Genomic DNA, 19074 nt, shown 5'->3' with positions numbered 1-19074 from the left:
GCGTAGTGAATTGCAAATATATTCTGAAGTGTATGGCATTTTGAGAAATGTGTGCGTGTTGTGTGCTGTGTGTATTTGTGTGTGTGTGTGTTTGTGCCTGTCTGACCGCGATTTTACACAAAAATATTAAAAGTCTGTATATGTTAGATGTCTTTGTATAAAAAGGAGTCAAATTATAGGCAGCACAGGCTCCTGTAAAATTAATAGTGTAAAATTAATATGTGCTAAAATAATGTAGAATTAATGAAAGCTGTAATAATATATGGGAATGTGTCACTTTTATATTCGTATAAAACACAACGCTTCTTACATGACAATCAAACAACAAAAACAAATGAAATGTGTTATAAACCATGTGTAAAATAAATACACGACTAGGTTATATTTATAAACATGTGTTACCCCAGAATCAAGGCCACAATAACTTTTCTTTAAGCCGCTGACCCGCAGTTGGAACTAAAATCTTTCTGCGATACATATGAAAGACTGTTAAATGCGTGTGGGGCGAAGAAATATGTGTTACATGCGTAGTGAATTGCAAATATATTCTGAAGTGTATGGCATTTTGAGAAATGTGTGCGTGTTGTGTGCTGTGTGTATTTGTGTGTGTGTGTGAGTTCTGTATGTGTTGTGTGTTCTTTACAGAACCATAAACTTATAATAGCACAATGTTGATGCCGACAGCCGCGCACAGATGTATTTTTGCATTATTTCACAGTGACTGATGAGTACCGGATGCATGGTTGGTTGAGAAGTGCCCGTGGGTGCAGAAGTGTTTGTGGTCCGCATATTAATAAAGTACAAAAAATCCCTGACCTATGTGGTCATGCCGCTGACCCGCAGTTGGAACTAAAATCTTTCTGCGATACATATGAAAGACTGTTAAATGCGTGTGGGGCGAAGAAATATGTGTTACATGCGTAGTGAATTGCAAATATATTCTGAAGTGTATGGCATTTTGAGAAATGTGTGCGTGTTGTGTGCTGTGTGTATTTGTGTGTGTGTGTGAGTTCTGTATGTGTTGTGTGTTCTTTACAGAACCATAAACTTATAATAGCACAATGTTGATGCCGACAGCCGCGCACAGATGTATTTTTGCATTATTTCACAGTGACTGATGAGTACCGGATGCATGGTTGGTTGAGAAGTGCCCGTGGGTGCAGAAGTGTTTGTGGTCCGCATATTAATAAAGTACAAAAAATCCCTGACCTATGTGGTCATGCCGCTGACCCGCAGTTGGAACTAAAATCTTTCTGCGATACATATGAAAGACTGTTAAATGCGTGTGGGGCGAAGAAATATGTGTTACATGCGTAGTGAATTGCAAATATATTCTGAAGTGTATGGCATTTTGAGAAATGTGTGCGTGTTGTGTGCTGTGTGTATTTGTGTGTGTGTGTGAGTTCTGTATGTGTTGTGTGTTCTTTACAGAACCATAAACTTATAATAGCACAATGTTGATGCCGACAGCCGCGCACAGATGTATTTTTGCATTATTTCACAGTGACTGATGAGTACCGGATGCATGGTTGGTTGAGAAGTGCCCGTGGGTGCAGAAGTGTTTGTGGTCCGCATATTAATAAAGTACAAAAAATCCCTGACCTATGTGGTCAGCATATTAATAAAGTGCAAAAACATGATAACATAAGTCCTAAATGACTAATAACCGCATATTAATAAAGTGCAAAAACATGATAACATAAGTCCTAAATGCCTAATAATCGCATATTAATCATAAATAAGTTCTAAATGTCTATTTCTTGTGTGGTATGTTAATAAAGTGCAAAAATCACTGACCTATGTGGACCGCATATTAATAAAGTGCAAAAATCCTTGACCTATGTGGTCAGCATATTAATAAAGTGCAAAAACATGATAACATAAGTCCTAAATGCCTAATAATCGCATATTAATCATAAATAAGTTCTAAATGTCTATTTCTTGTGTGTTGTATGTTAATAAAGTGCAAAAATCACTGACCTATGTGGCCTGCATATTAATAAAGTGCAAAAATCACTGACCTATGTGGTCAGCATATTAATAAAGTGCAAAAACATGATAACATAAGTCCTAAATGACTTTTATTCGTATAAAACACGACGCTTCTTACTTGTGTTGTAACATTGGGTCATATTATAACTTGTGTTGTGACATTGGTGCATATCTCTTCTGTGTATATAAGGCAGCCACAAGGATAAAACCTGCTACAATGTGAATAAACACAACTTGCAATGGCCTCAGTAGATAACAAATAACTTTGCAGATGCCATCTTCAGGACACAAAAAAGAGAAAGCAAATATCAATTCAGGTACAATACAAGTACAAATGTGTTATAAAACAAAGTTCTGCTTCACAAAGATCACCAAACAGCATGAGTTTGTACAAAAATATCTGACCCTCAGATAACACAGCTGTTTTCTGAGAAAGCTAATACAAAAAACAAATAACCTCAGATGCCATCTTCAGGACACAATAACTTTTCTGTTTGTGAGAATAAACATTTATGGGGTACGCAAATACAACAACAATTGCTTGACCTAGGTGCTATAAGCCTCTGACCCACAGTTAACCTAATTTAGGTAATGTTTACCATTTAGTTAGTGTTTGAGAATACTTTTCACATAACAGGCTGTAGGATTGCATACAGAAACATCAGCCCTATTCACTATATGGATACACTGTGAATAAAACAAAAGCTTACAGAATCAAACTCGGGGCTACGTATAAAATCTATTATAAAACAAATGAAAAAGGTGTTATAAACCACGTGTAAAATAAATACACGACTAGGCTATAATTATAAACATGTGTTATTCCACAAAATACGGGAATAATATCAAAACTACAACAAATTAAACTATATTAAACTATATCAAAAGGGGGAATCAAACAAGGAGGGACAGCTGGATACCAGCCGTCAGACAAGGGGAGGGGAGGGGTTACACATTTTGATACACTTTGATAGGGGCGGGGCACCTGTCAGATTGAGTTTGACGAGACATGGCTATTATACACTACTTCCGTGCTTGTCATTACAGAGCTCCTTTGAAACCCTGTCCTGACCCTGTGACCGTGATTTTTACTATTGCTATCTATAGCATAAGTGATCAGATAATGGCGGGGTCCAGTACCCTAAAGGCTCTAATAAAGAAAGTGAAAAATAAAAAATAAAGGATTTAAAAAAATATAAAAAAAATATAAAAAAAAATAAAAAGCAAAAGTTCAAATCACCCTCACACTAAAAATAAAGATAATATAAAAAAAATATACATAATTGCGTTCAGAAAAGTCTGATCTATCAAAATAAAAAAAATAATTAACCCGATCGGTAAACACCGTAAACGGAAACAAATTAAGAATGACAAAATTAAAATTTTCGGCTTCTGTAATATCACAAAAAGTGCTGTAACAACTGAGTAAAGCATCAAATATATACCAAAATGGTATTAATAAAACACTCGTCTCATCCCGCAAAAAAATAAGCAATCACACAGCTTCACTGCCAGAAAAATGAAAATGTTACGAGCCTCTTGAAAGAGTGACACAAAAGTGTCACAAAACATACACCATAAAACTAATTCCCATAAAAACAATGTCAGCATTGCAAAAGCTTTTTTTTTCACAATTTCTCCACACTTAATTTTTTTTCACTTAATTTTCTTTTCCCATTTGCCAGTACACTATGTGGCAAAATGAATGCCGTCATTCAAAAGTACACCTTGCCCTGCAAAAAAATAAACCATCATATGCCTATGTGGACAGACAAATAAAAAAGTTATAACTCTGGGAAAGAAAAAACAAAAAAGTAAAAATGGAAAATGGCCGCATCGTGAAGAGATTAATACTCACATTTTAGCATGGAATCTGGTTTTACAAGCAATATATCTCTGTACTTGTGCCTGATTGACACCATAGATTCCAGTCCATGTAAAGGTTCCTCCAATTACAATTGTCCAAAAGGAATGCCGCTGCAGTGGATTGGGGTTGAAGCTAGAGATGATCAAAAATCTAGATTAGACTCACATTCTAATATCAGAAGCATATTAGTAAATACTGTCAATTAAATTCTAATGGTGCCCATGTCCTTGATATTCTCCAACAGTAAAAAGAGCGATAAAACAAAGTCTGTTTGTAAAACTTTTAATATAGTTATATGTACGGAAATGCTCCTTCTATTTTACAGTTTTCTTGCCCATCTGTTAATCACTATTAAAGTTACAACCAAGTAAAGACGTGCAGTAAAACACAGGTAATACATTTACTTACTCCCAAAAGTTTAGTCTTCCTCCATAATAAGAGTCATTCAAAATGGGTTCAATTCCACCTTGGACGACCACAGCTCGAATAATCACAGATGAAAATCCGGCAACCATGATCCCGACTTGGAAGACATCTGTCCAAACAACTGCTTTAAGACCACCCTGCAACAGAGAAAAAAGATATTAAAGTAGGAATATAGACTACTAACGCAGTATAGTTTATCGGCCCTGTAAATGTGAGCTAGTCCGACAGTACATGACCGCATAATTGGACACATATGCCCAGAACCTAGTGGTCATGCTGATATATTGAAGTTATATGATAACAGAAAAATTAAGTCATTTATCAGATATTATAAAAAAAATAATAAAATAGATGCTTGTTATATATTGTAGTGTTTTGTGTCAATTTAGCCAACAGTTACCAGAACTGATTTATTTCCACTGTGTCTGATTTTGCTACAATCTTGGTTTTAACAATTTGTAGAATGTCTGACAACACATTTAAATTATCACATGACTAAAAAAGAAATACATAAAAAATTAAATATCCATCATTTTAACTATTGTTTTTGAATAGTAATGTGACAGCATTACTAACCAGTGTGCAGTAGAAGGTACAGACTACCCCCGTGGCCACGACTGCACCCCACAAATCAAATTTAGTCACTGAAATAGATAAAAATATTGAAAAGCATTAAAATTAGTTTAGCCTGCACACAAAAGTACTGATACAGATGTGGCCATAAATTCACTTAGCTGTCCACGACAGCTATCCTTCCTGTTTCATATACACAACACATGTATGCTCAACCTGGCCAAGTGTGCATGTGTTCTGAGGGGAGAAATGAGGTGTATGAGCCACTGCATCTGTTATGTTGACTTATTCCACCTAGAATGTGAACCATTTCCTGGAATAATGTTGCTTCCTTTAGCTACTGTCGTGAATTTTTATAATTTATAGAGTTGTGGCATTTCTCAAACCTTATCATAGGACATTAGGACACGTAATGTATAAACTGATAAAGAAGCTGAAAAAATTCAATCAATACTAAAATCCATAATAGAGCCTTGTTCTAATAAGAGCAGCCATTCATCTACTACATCTCCCATGTAGTGTGCTAGTAGAACATGCCACGTTAATACATTGTTTTAATATAAAACCAGGAAATGTAGCTGAGGAAAGCAGCTGTATTTTATTTGACTGCTATTTTATTAGATTTAGATATGTACGATAGCTATTCCTAGCGAGAGTACAGTTTTTTAATTTAACCTGTTTACTATGTAGTAAAACTGAATTGGCAATATGATTCTCCAGTACGAGTATGTGATACCAAACATGTACAGTTTTTTGATTTATTTAAGTGGTGAAAAAAAAATTGGAAATTCGTAAGGCTGGGTTCACATTACGTTTCCCCAGTCCGTTAGACGGACTGCATTACACCGTGGCATAGCGCGGTGTAACGCAGTCCGTTAATGCCACAATTAAACCCTATGTTGGGCGCATCGCTAGCTAGTGATGAGCCATCATTGAGTGAAGGACCCTGAGACACGGGCTGCAGCGTTTCCGGGTCCGTCACCGCTAGCGCAGATACAGCATCTGCTAGCTTTATCTGCGCTAGCGCGATCACATTTTGGCACTTGCTTTAATGCAGCCCGTTTAATGCATGTGTTGAACGGGCTGCTTTAACGCAATGTGAACCCAGCCTAAGAAAAAAAATAATAATAATTTGTGTCGCCATTTTCCGAGACCCATAACATTTTCATTTTTTGGGATATGGGGTCCTATTTTTTGTACCATGAGCTGATGCTTTTACTGATACCACTTTGGGGTAGATACAATATGTTAATCGTATCTTATTTCATTTCATTGCAATGTTGCGGCTGCCAAAAAAATTTATTCTACCGTTTTATTTTTTTTTCTTGTTACACAGATCGGATTATTTTATCTTATATTTTGATAGATCTGACTTTTACGAAAGCATCGATACCAAGTATGAGTATTTTTATTGTTTTATTTTTAATGGGGCAAAAGGGGGTGCGATTTTGTGGAGGGGTTTCATATTTTTAAAACCTTTTTTCTCACTTTTTACTGTATTTGTTAGTCTCCTCAGGTTGCGATCGTCCAATTGCTTGTGCTATACATAGCAGTGCTGTGTAAGGGTAAAATCATGATCTCCTATTGTCATAAGAGGATCATAATAATAGGCACAAGGGTCATTGCAACCCTTTGGTGTCCCGCGATCATGATTTATGTTGCTGTTTCGATAAAGTCATTGTTTTATCAGTAGGAGATTAAAGGCCCCGTCACACATAGCGAGATCGCTAGCGAGATCGCTGCTGAGTCACAAGTTTTGTGACGCAACAGCGATCTCAGTAGCGATCTCGCTATGTGTGACACGTAGCAGCGATCAGGCCCCTACTGTGAGATCGCTGCTCGTGTCGGAATGGCCTGGGCCATTTTTTGATCATTGAGGTCCCGCTGACATCGCTGAATCGGCGTGTGTGACGCCGATTCAGCGATGTCTTCGCTGGTAACCAGGGTAAACATCGGGTTACTAAGCGCAGGGCTGCGCTTAGTAACCCGATGTTTACCCTGGTTACCATCGTTAAAGTAAAAAAAACAAGTGCTACATACTTACCTACCGCTGTCTGTCCCCAGCGCTGGGCTTCTCTGCTCTGGCTGTGAGCGCCGGGCAGCCGGAAAGCAGAGCACAGCGGTGACGTCACCGCTCTGCTTTCCGGCCGCTGTGCTCACAGCCAGAGCAGAGAAGCACAGCGCCGGGGACAGACAGCGGTAGGTAAGTATGTAGCGTTTGTTTTTTTTACTTTAACGATGGTAACCAGGGTAAACATCGGGTTACTAAGCGCGGCCCTGCGCTTAGTAACCCGATGTTTACCCTGGTTACCCGGGGACTTCGGCATCGTTGAAGACAGTTTCAACGATGCCGAAGTCTTTCCCCTGATCGTTGGTCGCTGGAGAGCTGTCTGTGTGACAGCTCTCCAGCGACCAAACAGCGACGCTGCAGCGATCCGGATCGTTGTCGGTATCGCTGCAGCGTCGCTAAAGTGTGACGGTACCTTATCACTACAGGACTAGGTGACTCGTGCCTCCTAGTCAACTACTCTGTGCAGCAGCTTTCTACATATGCACTCTGTACACAGAAAGCTGCCAATTAGTGATGTGGGGGTTATAAAGGTTCAGCACTCTGACCACTGCTAGATCTGCAACATTTATCAAAATAACAGAATGCAGACCAGCAAGTGACAAATTGCTGCAACCAGGGTCTCAGCACCTACCTTATGCTGCTCACAGATTACATAACAAAATCTGGTGACAGATCCCCTTTAATAAATCATGAATTTATACCTTAGTAAAGTCACTATCGATCTACACTAGACATAAATCAGACCTCACCCCCGAGTAGGACATCAGCACATAGTTCTGAATCTGGAGCTAATGTTAATGGTCCAGCAATGGTGTGCTTATAGGAATACAGTTACTATTAGTCTAGAGATACATATATCAAAAGGGAATGATGTCTAAAGGACTATAGAGATCTCTTCATTATATTTCTCCTCTATCTTCTTTCTTACCTTGATTCAGTGCCAAAGCTGGAGCATAAATTACAATTCCTGTATAAAGAATCTAATAAAACACAAAAACAAGAACAAGAATTTTATATGCGTAAAAAAATGCAAAATACATCACTAAACAAGTAAGTGATTATTATATTGACATAAAAATAGAGTATACTTATCTAGTAAAAATTTGTATCTTCATTACCAACCTTCCTCATCTGCCCATTGAGACACACCTCAGCGGACAGGCAGATGTTGGTAAATAATGTTAGCACTTCTGCCTGTCCCTCCAGATAGGAGACCGTGCTGACGTGTAAAATTATATTATATGACAGTATGTGGAGTTGGTTTAAGAATACTTCTTTCACATATATTAACATGTGAGAGTCCTCAGTGGTTGATACCTTTTAATGGCTAACTGAGAAGATAGTAACAAATTGCAAGTTTTCAAGACTACAAGGAACAGGACACAGGAATTATGCAATAGATAAGGCAAGTGACGGGAAGCAGAATTATCAATGTGGGACAGGAGAAAACAGTTGTGGCCGTAAATATTGTAAGAGTTCATAGATAAGGAGTATGAAAGTTTTATTGTTGTGTGATTGTAGGGATGAGGGATCATCTACATTACAAATCTAAGCAAACAAGCAACCGGGTGCCTCTAGTAGTCACCTACAATCCAAATCTGGAGATGTTAAGGGGAGCTGCACAAAAACTACAACCTTTATTACGAAAACATGCCAGATTACAATCTATGTTTCCAGATCCTTCCCACTAATGTGTTTTAGGCAGCCCCCAAATCTAAGAAGCATCTTTGTCAGACGCTCCCCGTCCTCTCCCACAGCTGCAGGAACCTTTACCTGCAAGCAGACAAAATGTAAAACCTGTCCATTTATAATGACCACGGCCAAGATAAAGATCCCCAATTCACATCAGGACTACAAGATCCCAGGTACCTTCAGCTGTGTCACTTCTAATGTAGTGTACTATTTGTACTAAATGTCCAACTGGGGGTCTGTATGTTGGGGAGACAGGGCAAAAACTGAGAACAAGGATGAACTCTCATCGCCACACAATGAAAGAAAAGATAATATATCTACTTGTGGCCAAACATTTTTGTCTCCCCAATCATAGCATTATGGACATGAAATTACTGGTATTTAAAGGTAACTTAAAATCTCAGAGACAGAAGAGTCTGGGAGTATAAACTTTCGCCAATTGCAGGACTGCTGGTGTGGTGTATCTCTGCACGTGTTCTTGCCCCAAGGATTATGTAGGAAAAACTATACGAAAACTACGTGTTCGCATTGGTGAACACCTTGGGGACATTGGACACGGCAGAGATACACCAATTGCGCGACATATTAACACTGAGCATGGAGGTGATATTGGTTCCTTATTTTCCAGGGTTATTGAGGTAATTCCTCCCTCAGTGAGACTGGGGGATTGGGATAGGAGAATTGTACAGCGTGAAACGAGATGGATCTATTTATTGAAGTCCATGAGCCATTTGGGTCTCAATGAACAGTTGTCCTTTGCGAGTTTCATTTAGCCATCTGATGTGGCACCCCTGTTTTTGGAAACTTTTTGTGTGCCGTGTATATTTATATTTTTTGTATATAGATGGTCATATTATTTGACTATTACATATTTGGATTATTTTTTGACTTTATTCTTCTTTTTCGTTTTTGTGCTTGTGTTAATACCCTCTTTGTTCTATTTAGTTGTGTGGCTTTGATGCTATCTGTATTGTTACTTTTGTCAGGTAATTAGTTATTATTTTGCTGTTTGTTTATTTATTTATTAATTTGATACATTTGGAGATGTTTTTGATTCTCTGGTTTATTGGTATCAAATGCCGCAAATGTCGTAATTAGTTACGGAGCGTATTAGTATGGATACATCATCCCTGTTAGGACTACTTTATCCTTATTCCGCATTATTCTGTGGATGTACGATGCGCCGCTTGCTATTATTGCCATTGGCTGCTGAGTATTGTGCCTGCTATTATATTGCCATTGCGCATGCGCAGCATAGTTTGCCATCTTTGGGGAGCCACTTTGAGCTTCTTTCTGCGCGTCATTCAGCTGGCTTACATTGTATCCGGTTATCGCATTATCAATTCCCCTGAGCCGCTGTGTGATGTGGAACGCACTCTGCAATCCACTCGGCTCCATGACGCTATTTCCGGCTACTCCACGTGGGGGAAGCGCCGATTTTTTTGTGGCCGGCTTCATTACAAAAAGGGTATCATGGTGAGTGTTTCTTTTCTCCACAGCTCCTTTATCTGGCTGCTGAACCCCTGATGAACCCCCGTCATTCCCAATGGGGGGGAAACGCATCGGGTATTATTTGGGGACTCTAAAAGACATTGATCATTGCCGTTTCTACTATATCATCTTTACACCTGGGTTTTGTGGATAACAGGATGGGACACCGCATCAAATAGATGAGTATAGATTTGACATGTTACATTGCTTCCTTCCTTAAATAAGACGATTGTGTCTTTCTAATAGACATTTGCTGTGCTGGGGTGTCTTTTTTCAATATTTTTTCCATCATTTATTTTCTTGGTATCTAGAAAACCCATATATGGCTATTATTACTGGAATAATCTCTGGTAAATTGGTCACATCCTGTGGTAGTATAACAGACGCCAATTAGCGCTTGGTCTATTATCTTATCCCTATATTTGACTGTTTCAGTAAACAGGATGGGACTTTGCAGCAAGTAGATGGGTGCATGTATCTAATTTATAAACATTGCTTTCTTATTTGTGACTGGATGATTGTACCTTCACATTGTGCACTCTTATGCTGTAAAATATCTTGCTGGGACAAAATTATATAGATATGCATTCTGCTTACCCGTTTATTTTTCTTGGGTCAAGTTGCTGAGTTTTGTATCAGCTTCTTCTGGTTATTATTACTCCCTAGAGATATCTGAATTATTATTTTTTTTGTTTTGTTACTTTTTTTTAATTGCTTTTTTCATTTTTTTCTTTTTCTTCTTACGCGTACCAGGGTGTTGTTGGGACATTGCTTCTGTCTATCTCGGTTGTAGGGACTGTAAGGGACCCTAGGGTCAGCCACCGCTGAGTGGGGGCACCTATCGTCATTTTTTAGGGTGTCGACCTCCACTGCCAGGCAGGTGTTACTATAGGGATGCACTATAGGGCTCACCAGATTTCCTGTATTGCAGGGATTCTTTAGGGATTTTAAGGGTGAGCCGTCGAGGAGTGGGGGCGCCAACCGCAGTAAATTAGGGTGCCAACCTCCACTGTCAGGCAGGATACATTGAAGTACGATTTAGGGTCTTTTTGAGGTACATTTATTGTCTTCCTACTTTTTTAACATTATTATGAATAATAAAGTCTTTTAACTTTTTCTATTAAAAGGTATATTTTAGGGATCCTTGTTGCTGTCTTGGTTTTTTTTTTTTTTCCTGTCTGACCTAACACCCAGGAGGCACGGTGGCACCCCTCCGAGGCCGGGGCGTGCTAGAGTCCCTATAAGCCACCAGTCATACGGGTTATGTCCTAACCTACCCAGGGGACAGAGAGAGACAACATCTGTGAGAACCTTATGTGAGCTTTTAGCAGTAAGGGACTACAACACTACGGCGCTAAAGGAAGGCTTTTGATTTCCACCTGGGTAAGGGGACTCCTAACTTGCCTTCAAGCCAGCCGGATTCTGCCTACCCTGTGATCCAGTGCTCTGGACTGTGGCTGCCTGAAGTCTTCAGTGAACCAAGGTAAAGAGACTGCAACCTTGTGTCCTCATTCTTTACTGCACTCTTCACCATCTTCCATCTACACACCGGGAGCGCTCGGGATACACTTCAGCTGTGGGAAATTATACCATTTAGCTGCCATAACATCACCACAAAGGACCCCTTAAAGCAGCGTTGGGTCCCCACTGACCGAATACCACAGGTGGCGTCACAAACACAAACTTTATTCCCTTAAAAGACCTTTCCCTTTTCAATGGACGCTCCAGGGCCACGGACAGGGTTGCCACCGTGACATCCCCCTGTGAACTCAAGACCCGGTACCGGTGGGTTTTTTTGCTAGGTCGGACAGGTAACGTAAAGTTCAGCTGTCCTGCCGGTCTCTCATAGAGTGCCTTACGATCCTCGGTGGTCTGGCTACCAGTCCTGCACCTCAGAAGGAGGCAACCTGCTCGGGGCTGGTCTCCCTCTGATATCGACTCCTGCGCTTTGCTCTCCTGCATGCTCTCTGAAATCAATTCGGCTGTCTGAATGTCTCTTTCCAGGAACTGCTGCACTGGGGATTCACAGCTCTGTAAAACCTTCGCCTCCCTCAGATGGCTCCTGTCTGCTTCCTGGCAGGAACCCTCTGGAAAACAGACTAACTTTCCCTGCGGACTACCAGTTATATATATATGGGGAGTCACCTAGTAAGAGTAGGATCAAAAGCTCCCCCTGGTGGCCTGGAGTGTGAATGTGTTGCATGTTTGTGGTACCTGGTTGCAGTTATCCCTTCTTGCCTTCAAGCGTAACATCACTCTCCCCGTGAGGAAAGCAATGCTCCTGTGACAACCAGGACCCTGGGGCACCACAAACAGTTCCAATATTTACGGCTACAACTGTTTTCTCCCGGTCCCACATCTATAATTCACTTATCTTATTGTTGCATTATTCCTGTGTCCTGTTGTGTATAAATATGTGATTCTTCAGATTTTGTGTTGTTTTATGTCTGATGAAGAGACCCGAGTAGTTGTGACCATTTTTTCAGTTAGCCATTAAAAGGTATTAACCACTGAGGAGTCTCAAATTGTAATATTTTTCTATCTACTGGCTAACACGGTACAGAGATATATATCTTTCCTCATTTCATGTATGTCACTTGAGGAACAGTGGTAGTTTAGAATGAGAAAGATGACAGCTTATCATATTTCATTTATGAATCACTTGACACAGACCCTCCCCCCTTTTGTTCTTTTTCAAGAATATATTTGAGAATTAAAATGAATCTGACATCTGATGCATGCTGTTGGAGCCACGGACAGCATGTATCAGACACTGGCTTTATTATCTCAGCATACTTTTAACAACCGCAGGAACCAAGCTGCGCAGACTAGTCGGACAGGCATTGGACAGGTGGATCCCCAGCAGCTGCTCCCTGCCAGCTGACAGTAATTGGCAGGCCTCTGCCTATATGTACATGTAGACAGAGACCTGTCACTCCAGGGCAGCAGGCGGCGAGAAACCATCTGGGATCCGCTTGTCCGACTAGCCTGCTGCATGGCTCGGTCCCTGGCAGCTATTAAATGAATGTTTTTCTCTGAAACACCGCATTATTTCAGAGTCACACCTACTTATCTGAGATCGCATGGCCAGTGTGCAATATATGCTGTCCATGGACTAGGCAGCATGTATCAGATGTATGTCAGGTTCTCTTTAAATATAGATAATGATTGGTCTTTTACAGATATGATGGCATCTATACTTATATCTGAAGGCTATGATGTGATGCTTCACTTACAGGGATTAAATACATTATCTCGTGTGATGGAGTTCAATGCAAATTAAATACATTATCATGTATAGTGACGTTCACTGTGAATTAAATGCATTATCATATATGGTGAAATACATTATAATATATAGTGGATTTCATTGAGCATTAAATGCGTTATCATATAGATTGGAATTTACTGTACACAGCGCATTATAAGAAGAGCCACATAAAAAATTGCATTGAGACTGTGAAATGGAAAGTCTCTACACTTATCTACCTGAGTATTAGAACACATTTATCTCTGCATAAATACATATATTCCTGTTTGTTATTCTTTATGCAACTTTCATTGTAAATTATTGACCTATGAAAACAGTTTTTTGGTGGAATATGTGTATTATCTCAAGATACATAGTGATCAGTGGTCCAGACGAGCTTCTTTTGTGAGAGTATCAAAGTCGTTCTAATATACAAGGTTGGAGGCCGTCTCAGCTTTAGTCTGCTTCTATTGATCCCTGGGTAAGAGCCTCTTTTACAAAGCCTTTTGATTGGCTGTGATATCGGGTGTATGTCATAGTTTTAATTAATAGAAGCAGATGTGCCTCCGAATGCGCCAGCAATCTTGCTAGTATGTGCACACTACAGTGCAAGTTATTAGCATTGCGCTAATAATGGAAAAAATGTAATATCTAATTTATTGCCTAGACCCTGATGAATCAAGGCAACGATTGATGAAACGTAGGGGTTTTCAAACTAGATAGAGCACAATAGCTACACTATTTCTCTCCATGATTTCTCTTATAGCGGTGCATCTTTCTGTCATCTTACCCGTTAGGGTAGGACAATTGGGAATTGATGGAGGTGTCACAAATGGCTCGATAAATGTAAACTACAGTACTGGAATATTCGAGACTTGAGCTCAAATCAATCTATTATTTGGATTGTGGAGACTATTGGTAATAACAGCAACAATACCATTTGTAATGATGCAGAAACTACATTATGAATAAAAGTATTCATACCCTGTGAACTTTTCCACATTTTTTCACGTTACACCCACAAACTGAAATGTATGTCATTGGAATTTTATGTGATATACCAACACTAAATAGCAAGTATTTGTGAAATATGAAGGAAATGATACATGGTTTGCTAATTATTTTAAAAATGTAAATCTGAAAATTGTGACATGTATTTGTATTCAGTACCCATGAGTAGGACCACCTTCACTGCAATTACTGCTGCATGCTTTGGGGCCTCTACCAGCTCTGCACATCTAGAGGCTGAAACTTTTTCCTATTTGCCCTTTGTAAACTAGCTGTAGCTAAGGCCAGGTTCATATTGCGTTAATGGCAATGCGCTGACGGCATCCGTTACACAGCGGCACTAACGCAATGTAACGGATGCTTCAGCGCACCCATTGACTGCCATTATGTAGCACATCGCTAACACATGTCATAATCGGCATGCGTTAGCAATGTGCCGTCATTCTGTGACGGACCCTCGACGCAGTCTGCAGCGTTTCCGGGTCCGTCACCGATAGAGCAGATGGAGCATCTGCGCTATCGCAATCGCATAACGTGATCTTTGAAAAGGCACTAGCATTGCGCAGTCCATTTAACGCATGCGTGGAATGGACTGCACCAACGCAATATGAACCTGGCCTCAGTGAGATTGGATGAAGAGAGTCTGTGAGCAGACATTTTCAAGTCTTACCACAGATTCTCAATGGGATTTAGATCTGCACTGTGGCTGGGCCATTCACACACATGAATATGCTTGATGGAATGGTTTAATTCCATTGTAGCTCTGGCAGTATGTTTAGAGTCGCTGTCCTGCTGGAAGGAGAACCTACACCCCAATACGAAGTCTTTTGCAGCCTCAAACAGGTTTTCCTTGAGAATTGCCCTGTATTTAGCTCCATCCATCTTCCCATCAACTTTGACCAAAAATCCCTGTTGAAGAAAAGCATCCGCAGACCATGATACTGCCACCACGTTTTGACAATTAGGATGGTGTTTTCAGGGTGATGTGCAGAGGTAGTTTTCCGCCACACATAGCATTTTGCATTGAGCCAAAAAAGTTCTACTTTGGTCTCATGTGACTAGAGCATCTTCTTCTTCCTTCTTCCACATGATAGCTATGTGTCCCTTACATGGATTTTTGCAAATTGCTAATGGGACTTCTTATGGCTTGCTTTAAAAAATGGCTTTCTTCTTCCACCTTTTGTAGCGCATACGACTAATAGTTGTCCTCTGGACATATTCTCCCACCTGAGTTGTAGCTCTCTGCAGCTGCTTCAATGACCATAGGGCTCTTGGCTGCTTCTGCTCTAGTTGCTTGGGATGTCAGTCCAATTGGACAGCTATGTTTTGGTAGGTTTTCAGGTGTGCCATACTTCTTCCATTTTTGGATGATGGATTTAACAGTGCTCTGAGAGAGGTTCTAAGTTTAGGCTATTTTTTATAACATAACCTTTTACTCTCCTACAGAACTTTATCCCTGACCTGTCTGGTGTGTTCCTTGATTTTCTTAATTCTGTTTGATCCCTAATGTTCTCAATCAATCCTTCAGAATAGCTGTAGTTCTACTGAGAATAAATAAAACAGGTGGTGTATGTGACGTCTGGAGGCAATTGGTCACTCAGGATTTTATTTATGAGTAAAAACCCTGTATCATTTCCCTTACACTTCTCAAATACTTGTGTTGGTAAATCACATAAAATCCCAATAAAATAAATTTAACCTTGTGAGCATATAGTGAAAAAAATGTGGAAAAGTTTTTCAAGGCATAGTATATTTAATTGGAATCAATGTGGCATTACTCATTATAAAAATATTTTTACTTTCATTAACAGGTGGACACTAATAGCAATTTATTAGTGTCATAATATTGATATCGGGAATTGTGCAGTATACAGTAATATATACTGTAATATATTATATAATACGTAACACATATCACTGTGGATATTAATTTAGAAGTACATAGGAAAAATATTGTTAGTAATCCTATATATGTAATAAGATATTGCTTTTGGAATGTGAAGCAATGGTGGCTTTAGTCAGAGTGCATTAAAATATTGTGCGCACAATATTAAAAGTTAATTTCAATAATATTTTTACTGCGTTTTGGGCATTACATACCGTTTGGATGATGAACAAGATGGTGCCAATAAGTCGTACATATTTGTTAAATCTGAGCTCAAGGTACTGGGAAAATAATAAATATGGTTAGTTATTACATGGACGCTAATCAATAAATAGCAATCTTCTGAATGAAATATTGAATATAACTAATATTATAGAGTATGTTATAAAAACCAAGCAAATGATCATTCGTCCAACTATGATTAGTTATTACAGCCCATAGCATGGCTCTTGTTACAAACTACAGGTTACAGGTAGCAAGGTTTAATTTTCCGAGTCACAAGAAGGAATTATTAACCAGCATCTTGAGAAGCTTCTGTAACAGTTAACTACACCGGAATACATTGCTTTCCCTAGTGATGATTCATCGTAATAACAGATTCATTTCCAGACACACCAATAAAAGAAAAAAACATTCTCTTTGTAGTAGATAAGCAGGCAAATTAGGCATGATTTATCTAAACTAGTGCCATTTGCCAGCGATCAGATTGCAGTTCCGGATTTTCAGAGAACATTCAGAATTGTTTGCTCTGATTATAAAAAATATCCACTACAATATACATTAAACTTACTCCATATTTTGTCTTGGAGAACTAAACTTAAGGACTTTTTGTTACTCCTACTTCCTACATTTTGCATCAAAACAAAAATCACAGAAGAATTGCAAACCTTTCATTTCATCCATTTTACTGTATAGGTTCAATCTCTGGTTTTGGCTTACAAATGCTGATGAAAATTATAGATCCAGATAGTAACGCGAGAATACGGCATGAAGTTGTAAACACGAGTGTGCCATTCAGCTACATGAAAAACGATGTGCAAAAGGTGGTGTCATTCAATTGTGCTTCTAATAAAACCTCGATAGCCGAAGTAAAATCAAAGGAGTTTAATAGTACAGTTTTTACAAGTCAACGCATTTCAAGGTTCTGCATGACCTCGTCATCAGGACAAAAACCTATGGTTGCTGTCAGAAATGTTCATCTTATAAGCGATATTTTTATAATAGGATTTATGTGTTATATATGCCAAATAGATCCGGATTAACAGTTTGAACTCTACTCAGTCATGTACCCGTTTTTTATTTCTTTCAATGACCGCTTATAAGATGAACATTGATTTTACCTCGGCCATCGAGCTTTTATCAGCAGCGCAATTGAATAACACCACCTTTAGCACATCGTTTTTCCTGTGGTATTTCTGACCGGTGTTCTCCGGTGTTCTGCAGCAGCTGTTACATACACCTTTCTCATGTTGCTAGTCTGCACCCTTATCAGGTTCTCTCCGTACCATCGGATAAGAACCTATTGCGCTTTTTGTCTCCTGGCCTTCTCTCCATTGCTATTCCGCTACATAACATTTCGTAATTTAACGATTTTGCTTATTCTACAAACTAGGGCTTTTTTGCTTTTAGAAAAGTGGAACCAAATATCGCCTGTAGTATAGCATAACAAAATCAGATAGTAGTCGTTTTTTCGGGGTCCAGTGACAGCTTTCCACTGCTACTGTGGTCTCACTGTTTTGGCTGTAGTGGTGCCACCACATCAACAGCGGACATCACTACTGCAGCCAATCACTGAGCCCAGTGGCTGAGGTAAATGGCATAAGACACTGAGTTCCATGATGTGACGTGAGCTTCAGCCAAAATTTTAGATGGCTTTGAAAGTTTCTAAAAGTAAAAAACCCCTTTAAAGCTGTGAAACAAAATTACGATTACTCACAACCTGCTCTAATATATATCTAGCAAGCGATATGTCTGCACTTACCTCATAGGTGCTGGTGATGCCCAGTCTGTAGAACACCGGCAGAAATATTTCCGATGAGATCAACACAACAAAGCTATAAGATATAGCGAATATGCTGAACATGGCGCCAAATCTGTATACCTCTGCTGGGGTACCCAACACTGTAACAGCAGACATGAAGCTGGCAGTAAGGGAAAGAGCCACTGGTACGGCCGTCATGCTCCTGCCTCCCATTAGGAAATCTGTTGAGGTTTTCTGTCCGCCACCAGCAAAGGCATAGTAAATCCCAATGACAGCAGAGATAAGCAGCATTAGGGCAAAAACAACATAGTCCCAAACTGTAAAAGAGCCAATGTCACCTGCAACAGCCATAGTTGCTCCGATGTGCAGTTGGAGGTGAACAACTTCAAGTAGAAGTCAGTGGGTATCACGGGCAGAATGAGCAAGGTGTGATCGGATACCTGGGCTGGCTTTCAGCTACCTCTGAACTGTTATATGCAAATCACAACTGCACTTATTAACTGAGTAAAGGAAAAAGAAACGCCAAAGTACACAGAGTACTCAATGACTGGCAAGATGCAGATGGGATTGTGCCTCAGGCAGGGCAAGGTTGTCATTACCACAATGTGACAGCAGGTGGAATTACCACACAGCTAGATAGTGCCAAACAGAAGACATAAACTATGATAAAGAAGTTAGCCTATGCTATAAGAAGAGAGTAGGCTTAAAATGGATCAGAACATAAAAAAGGAATAAGGGGGAAATAGAAGGTTGGGTAGAAACCAGCAGCTAAAAAGCTAAGTTGGACTGCCTAGCAGAAAAAGCTGATTGAAATCTGAGTGATAGGCAAGCTAAGTTT

General features: G+C 39.5%; 1 protein-coding gene across 1 annotated transcript in view; it reads right to left on the bottom strand.

Annotated features, from left to right (window-relative positions):
- Positions 1 to 18695, bottom strand: part of LOC138675775 (sodium-coupled monocarboxylate transporter 1) — a 63024-nt gene extending 44329 nt beyond the window's left edge. Inside the window, exons 1-6 of the mRNA XM_069764294.1 lie at positions 18237 to 18695; positions 16471 to 16536; positions 7858 to 7909; positions 4862 to 4929; positions 4268 to 4422; positions 3851 to 3991 (exon numbers count right to left, since the gene is read on the bottom strand). Coding sequence (XP_069620395.1) covers positions 3851 to 3991; positions 4268 to 4422; positions 4862 to 4929; positions 7858 to 7909; positions 16471 to 16536; positions 18237 to 18587 — 833 coding nt within the window. The 5' untranslated portion in view covers positions 18588 to 18695. The remainder of the gene's footprint in view (positions 1 to 3850; positions 3992 to 4267; positions 4423 to 4861; positions 4930 to 7857; positions 7910 to 16470; positions 16537 to 18236) is intronic.
- Positions 18696 to 19074: the final 379 nt, after the last annotated feature.

This window comes from Ranitomeya imitator, chromosome 4 (genome assembly GCF_032444005.1).
Source record: "Ranitomeya imitator isolate aRanImi1 chromosome 4, aRanImi1.pri, whole genome shotgun sequence".
In the NCBI taxonomy this organism is placed as follows: Eukaryota; Metazoa; Chordata; class Amphibia; order Anura; family Dendrobatidae; genus Ranitomeya; species Ranitomeya imitator.
The sequence above is the reverse complement of the archived record's forward strand: the minus strand, read 5'-3'. Positions and strand labels throughout refer to the sequence as shown.